Source organism: Choloepus didactylus, chromosome 2 (genome assembly GCF_015220235.1).
Source record: "Choloepus didactylus isolate mChoDid1 chromosome 2, mChoDid1.pri, whole genome shotgun sequence".
Taxonomy (NCBI): Eukaryota; Metazoa; Chordata; class Mammalia; order Pilosa; family Megalonychidae; genus Choloepus; species Choloepus didactylus.
In genome coordinates this window covers 204,275,842-204,283,194 of record NC_051308.1, presented here as the reverse complement: position 1 = coordinate 204,283,194, position 7,353 = coordinate 204,275,842, and the positions used below count along the sequence as shown (strand labels likewise).

General features: G+C 48.0%; 1 protein-coding gene across 1 annotated transcript; it reads right to left on the bottom strand.

Annotated features, from left to right (window-relative positions):
• Positions 1–3,431: 3,431 nt before the first annotated feature.
• KLF18 (Kruppel like factor 18) lies at positions 3,432–7,032 on the bottom strand. Its single transcript, XM_037809698.1, has 2 exons — positions 4,200–7,032; positions 3,432–3,607 (listed from the first exon to the last, which is right to left on the bottom strand). Exons 1-2 carry the CDS (start codon positions 7,030–7,032, stop codon positions 3,432–3,434), a joined length of 3,009 nt encoding a protein of 1,002 aa, XP_037665626.1.
• Between the last annotated feature and the right edge of the window lie 321 nt (positions 7,033–7,353).

Sequence of the window (7,353 nt, the reverse complement as noted above, 5' to 3'; positions counted from 1 at the left end):
CAGGTGCCTGGTATCAAGACCTCTTTATCAGGGGCCTTAGCTAAAGGACTTTTCTCCACTCCGACTCAGTACATTTCCACTTCAAGCCCTTCTCCCTTTCCCTTTCCCCAGTCCCAGTGTCCTTTTGTTTGGGGCTCCTTGGTGATGACATGGTTCTTCCTGTCTGTGCTGCATGTCATCTGATCCCTGCCTGGTTCTGTTACATAGAGAAAAAAAAAAAGGAACATCAAGAAGCTGACACCTTTTCTTTTCATTTCTTGCTTGCACTGTTACAGAAAACAAATGAGATCTTGATTGCTACTCCCAGTTTGTCTCATCCTAATTGACCATCTTGACACCTGGCTGCTTGACAGATCGGCACCACAAGTAGTGAGGTCAATTGAGCATCATTCCATTCCAGAAGAGCAAAAATTCTAAGCATCCTGCAGGGCAGTTCACCAGCTATGCCAACAGGTCTTAGGAGCGCTAGTGGGTTGTCTACAGAAACATTTTGGTTCCGAGGAACCCTTACTTCCCAGTTTAGCTTGCCTGGTGGGTCAAATTAGAAAGCTAGAGAAACAGTTCTCTAGTTCCTTCTCATGTTCCTCCCAGCAACAGGACCAAAAACTCTTGGATACCTGTGTCTTGAGATTCATCCAATGAGTATTGTTAGGCACATCCCTAATACCAAAGGACTTGTGACACGGCTTGTTATTGAGACTCATGCCTTCAGTAAGAGTGTAGAGCCCTTCAGGATCGCTTTGCCCAAAAGCCTGAAGAGACCTTAGAAACTTGGACAGTTAGCTTCCGTGATGAAGAAGATAATCTTGTTAAACAGTGGGAGAGAGTGGTGCCTTGTGGGGTTTGTTACTACAGATCTTCTCCTTCAGGGTGCTCTGTCAGACATCACTTTGCCTAAGGAGGAAGAGGAAGGAGAGGGTGAGGGGGCACAAATATACCCAAGTCCCTCTACCATCTCAGCCGGATACTGTTTGGGCTCCAACAGGTTTGGCCCACCTAGTTCCCTGCCACTGAAAATCATGTCTGGACAATTCTCACAGAGGCTATAGTGGCTCTGCAAGCCACCCTGATGGGTCTGCAATGAGGGATTGGGAACAGCAGATAAGGCTATTAACCAGATTCAACTTTCTACATTTACCCATGCTGCTCTAGCTAGTCACAGAGCCCATTTAAACCTCCTCTTGAAGTCAGGTCAATCAGTCTAGGTCACAATTTGAGTCTCAACTGACAAATTCCTGGGCATGGAAAATGCAGCGTCCAGCAAGATAGCAAAGATTGACCAGCAGAAAGAGTGGTGTAAGAGTGATAACCCGGCGCCCTCTCCTGGGTGGCCTGAGCAATGGCTTTCCCCAAAAGACCTCTGACTAATCACTGTGTAATGGAATCTCAAATGAAGAGATCAGTGGGGTCCCCACCAAGGGGCCCAATGAGCAGCCCTGCTAAGGATGCCTGGTGACGGCTCCTATGGCTACTACAAGTGCTATCCCCTCCATCCCTCCCAGTGAGCCTGGAGATGAATTGGAGAAGCCTGACATCCTTTATCCAGACCTCTTGGCTTTCAAAACCAAGTAAGGGAATAGAAGCCCTATGATAAGGTCAGGGTTCAACGAGGAGGTGGAGGGAATTACATTTCTTGGGTCTTTGGATACTAATGCACAGGTGACTGTGATCCCTGCAACTCCTGCACCAGAATGAGGTGGTAACAGATTATGTTCTCTAGTTTTGGGTCTGAGACTACTACCACCAGGACCAGGCCCAGATATGGGTGGGTCACTTTGGACCTACTTCCATTAATATGGTTTCCCACTACTGAATATATTATTGGTATAGATGTATTGTGTATGTGCACACTCCCACTTGCATTTGCCCCCAATCCCTGACAGGAATTGCTGCAGTTAGGACAATTTTAGTGGGACATGTGAAACACTGTAAACTTACCTATCACCTCCTACTGCCATTGTCTCCCCAAAACAATATCAGCTGTCTGGGAGAGAAAAAGAAATAACCTCCCTCATTGCCAAACCTTAAGGAAGTCAAAGTTCTCTATGAGACTATTTCTCCATTCAAAGCCCTGTCTAGCCTGTGCACAAAGCCTTGGGTACCCGGAGACTTACCATTAATTATGGAAGGCTCCACGCAACCTTCGGCACTGGTGATAGCTGATGTCATGACTGCCACAGAGGCTACTGCCCAAATGAGGAGCTCAACATGAAGCAGCTGATACTACAAATGCCCTTTTCAGCAACTCTCTCCACTGGGGATGATCAGTATCAATTTATGTAGAATGAGGTTGAAATATACCTTTAATGTTCTTTCCCAAAGCCTGTCTAAATTTTCTGGTTATCTGTCATGAATGGGTAGGTTCTAATCTGCAAAAAATCCCAATCCCAGAGGGAGAACTAGTCTTCCACTATATTGATGACATCCTCCTGGTGGGTCAAGATATAGGCACCATCCAACAAGGAATGGATGGCCCAACAACCTGACTGGGCCATTAACACAAGGTACAAGGACCTAATACTTAAGTGAAAATCCTGGGCATAATCTGTGAAGGGGCCTGGCGTCTCATTCCAGAGGAGACAACTGCCAAGCTTTTGGCCCTTTCTGCTACAACAAATAAAAAGGTAGACAAGTGATTGTTGGGTCTATTTGGCAACTGGTGTTCTCTCATACACCATCTGGGAACTTAATGGCACCCATCTACTGGGTTACCAGAAAGACCACTACCTTTCAGTGTGGTCTTTGCCAAAAGGGCCATTACTCTCTAATGGGCCATTCAGGCTGCCCTTCCCCTGGGTCCCACCTATTCACATTTGCCATTTGAGTTACAGGCAGGTCTCAGCAACCTTTCAGCTTGCTGATTAAAACCTTTGGCACAATGACACCACTACGAATTGGGTACAGCTTCAGGCCAAAATCCTATGTGTGACCTTTCAGACATGACCATAGGCAATTACAAGGCTTTGCCTGACAGGCCTCCCCCAGACTATTTTACACTGGAAGTGACTCACAGGGTCCCCCTCCCCTTTGCCCCATAGGAATAGAGCTCCAAAAGAACATGAGCTCAGATACAGAAAATTAAAAATGCTACATTCTTTACACATCTTAACTACGTATAGATTTCAATTGCCTATATATATTTTTAAATATACACGTAGAGATAAATGCTGAGAGTATTCATAGCACACTGACAAAAGCAGTTATCCCCGGGAGGTGAGTGAATGAAGAGTCATTTGCTCCTGATTCTGTCATCCAAGGTTTTTATAAGTAAATGCATACATGTATTCCTTGTATGTTCTAGAAAAAAATAGATGAAAACTTTAAAGTTTACACATAATTTTGAGCACCTATTATGTGCTGGCATATACAAAAAACTTAGGAGAACCTTAAAGCTACTTATTTCCTCATGGGTTCATAATCCTTGGTGAAAATTATCTGTGGACTCTTTCATGCTGCTTTAGGTGATCAGATCGTGCAAAACTTCTGTTGCATTTAGTACATGAGTAGGGTCGTTCCCCACTGTGTCTTCTCTTGTGTCTGCTGAGCTCATCTGTGCGGGAGAATTTCCAAGTGCATCCTTCTACATTGCATGAGTAGGGCTTCTCACCTAGACCAGAGAGAGGGAGAGAGAGAGAGACCTGTTATGTATTAGTGTACAGTGGAGCAAGGAAATTGAAAGTGAATGGAGAAGAAAAGGGTTTTGAGCAAGTTGGAGTAGGAAGGAGGGAGAGCCAGAAGGGGAGAGTCTGGAGGGGATGAGTGAAAGGGGAAGGAAAGGACAGCATGAGTTGGAGGAAGAGAGAAAAAATGTGAAAGAGGGAAAAGCAGACAGAAAGAAAAAAGAGAGGCAGGAGTCTGTAGGAAAATCAGCAGAAGTAAGGAGTATGAGGAAAGGGGGATCTGAGGTTTGTCTGGCCTGAGGGGTGGTCAATTAAATGACATCCCCAGTGAAGGAGGGGTCAAGAACATCCACTTTTTCCCAGCACAGTCAATACCATTTGAAAGCTGTACCCAGGGTGGCTCTGTCTCAGGACTATGATGCTTTATCCACCCTTTCAAACCTACCAATCTCTCCAGGGTGTTCTGAGGCCCAGGAATGGGGGAAGTAGCAACAATTTCAAATGACCCTGCAGCATTGTAAAGGCACAGATTTGCAGATGCTGAGCTCCGGTTACCTCTATTCCTGTATCCTCACTCACCAGTGTGTACACGCTTATGGATTTGGAGGTAGGAAGGCTTTGAAAAAGATTTCCCACAGCCCTGGAATGTGCAATTGTAGGACTTCAAAATGTCAGGCTTCTTCTGAAAACGACATCTCTGACATCCATGGGCCTCGGAGTTCCACTGTGCTTCTGGGGCTCCTTGGATCAAATGAGAAGCTGAAAAGTACAGGAATCCTGGGTATGGAAATGAAGAGGACAGATGGGGAAACATATGGCCCCCACAGACGGTGTGGTTATCAGTAAAGGCTGTCCTCTGACCCCCATTTAGGGTCATCGTCTGGCCCATATAAAGAGTGTGGTCACAATTGAAGGTCATCTGGCCTCCATAGAGGCTGTGGTAATCACTGGAGGTCTTCATCTGGTTTCCATAGATGGTCTGGTCATCACTGGAAGTTGACATCTGGCCTCCATAGAGGCTGTGGCAATCACTGGAGGTCTTCATCTTGCTTCCATAGAGGATCTGGTCCCCACTAGAGGTCATAATCTGGTTCCCTTTGAGAGTCGTCATCTGGCTTCCATAGAGGGTCTGGTCACAACTGGAGGTTGTCATCTGGCTTCCATAGAGGTTTTGGTAACCACTGGAGGTCTTCATCTGGTCTCCATAAAGGGTCTGGTCACCACTGGAGGTTGACATCTGGCCTCCATGGAGGTAGTGGTAACCATTGGAGTTCTTCATCTGGTCTCCATAAAGGGTCTGGTCACCACTGGAGGTTGACATCTGGCCTCCATGGAGGTTGTGGTAAGCACTGGAGGTCTTCATCTGGCTTCCATAGAGGGTGTGGTCACCACTGGAGGTTGACATCTGGCCTCCATGGAAGTTGTGGTAAACACTGGAGGTCTTCATCTGGTCTCCATAGAGGGTCTGGTCACCACTGGAGGTCGTCATCTGGCCTCCCTGGAGGTTGTGGTAACCACTGGAGGTCTTCATCTGGTCTCCATAGAGGGTCTGGTCACCACTGGAGGTCATCATCTGGCCTCCATGGAGGTTGTGGTAACCACTGGAGGTCTTCATCTGGTCTCCATAGAGGGTCTGGTCACCACTGGAGGTCGTCATCTGGCCTCCATGGAGGTTGTGGTAACCACTGGAGGTCTTCATCTGGTCTCTGTAGAGGCTTTGGTCACCACTGGAGGTCTTCATCTGGCCTCCATGGAGGTTGTGGTAACCACTGGAGGTCTTCATCTGTTCTCCACAGAGGGTCTGGTCACCACTGGAGGTTGTCATCTGGCCTCCCTGGAGGTTGTGGTAACCACTGGAGGTCTTCATCTGGTCTCCATAGAGGGTCTGGTCACCACTGGAGGTCGTTATCTGGCCTCCCTGGAGGTTGTGGTAACCACTGGAGGTCTTCATCTGGTCTCCATAGAGGCTCTGGTCACCACTGGAGGTCATCATCTGGCCTCCATGGAGGTTGTGGTAACCACTGGAGGTCTTCATCTGGTCTCCGTAGAGGGTCTGGTCACCACTGGAGGTCGTCATCTGGCCTCCATGGAGGTTGTGGTAACCACTGGAGGTCTTCATCTGGTCTCCGTAGAGGGTCTGGTCACCACTGGAGGTCGTCATCTGGCCTCCATGGAGGTTGTGGTAACCACTGGAGGTCTTCATCTGGTCTCCACAGAGGGTCTGGTCACCACTGGAGGTCGTCATCTGGCCTCCATGGAGGTTGTGGTAACCACTGGAGGTCTTCATCTGGTCTCCACAGAGGGTCTGGTCACCACTGGAGGTCGTCATCTGGCCTCCATGGAGGTTGTGGTAACCACTGGAGGTCTTCATCTGGTCTCCATAGAGGCTCTGGTCACCACTGGAGGTCGTCATCTGGCCTCCATGGAGGTTGTGGTAATCACTGGAGGTCTTCATCTGTTCTCCACAGAGGGTCTGGTCACCATTGGAGGTCGTCATCTGGCCTCCATGGAGGTTGTGGTAACCACTGGAGGTCTTCATCTGGTCTCCACAGAGGGTCTGGTCACCACCGGAGGTCGTCATCTGGCCTCCCTGGAGGTTGTGGTAACCACTGGAGGTCTTTATCTGGTCTCCACAGAGGGTCTGGTCACCACTGGAGGTCGTCATCTGGCCTCCCTGGAGGTTGTGGTAACCACTGGAGGTCTTCATCTGGTCTCCATAGAGGGTCTGGTCACCACTGGAGGTTGTCATCTGTCCTCCATGGAGGTTGTGGTAATCACTGGAGGCCTTCATTTGTTCCCCATAGAGGATCTGGTCATCACTAGAGGTCATAATCTGGCCCCTTTTGAGAGTTGTCATCTGGCCTCCAAAGATGCTGTGGGCATCACTGAGGGTCTTCAAATGGCTCCCACATAGGTTTGTCTTCTGGCCTTCATTGAAGGTCTGGTCACTGTTGAAGGTCATCGTCTGGCCATCTTCATTGAAGACTGTCAACTTGCTTGCAGAAATGGTTGTCTTCTGGTCAGTGACGAATGATGCCTTCAGGGTGTCAGTGACATTTGTCATCTGGGAACTTGCTGTTGGTTTCATTTGATCAAACAAATCTTGATCCATGGAACAAGTCCCACTTAGACCTCCAAGGGGGAGATCAAAAACTTTAGCAGGAGTCATTGCTGAGATTTGGGTAAGGACCATCCCAGGGATTTCAGAACATATAGAAGTCATCACTGTGGGCTTTGAGGAAGGCATCACCTGGTTCTGGGTCGACTCATGATGGCTGTCCTCACCATGGGCAGTCGGAGATATACAGAGCTGTGGCTCTGGCGCCTCTGGGGGTTTTGCCTGTTCCTTATGTGGCTTAGACGGATCCCTGAGAAATTCAGTTTCCACAAGTGTCTGGAGGAAGGCATCCATGGATAGCTCTTTGCTGTTGTCTGATGACTGCACTAGATTTTCAGTTGTGGAGTACTGCAAAAAAGTGAGGTCAGGAGTCCTGCTCAACTAAAATCCAAATTCTACACACCCTTTTTTTCCATCCCTGCTGACCTCCCTGACTCTGGAATTGACTCCATCCTGTGCACTCTCCACACACAGCCAGAATAATATTTATAAAATGCAAAATATTACTATGCTACAGATGAATATATGAATGCCCCACGATTCCCTGAAGAGAGCTCACCCCACTTTTCCAAAGATAATCTGCCTTCCAGACATACCGTATAATTAAAGATTCAG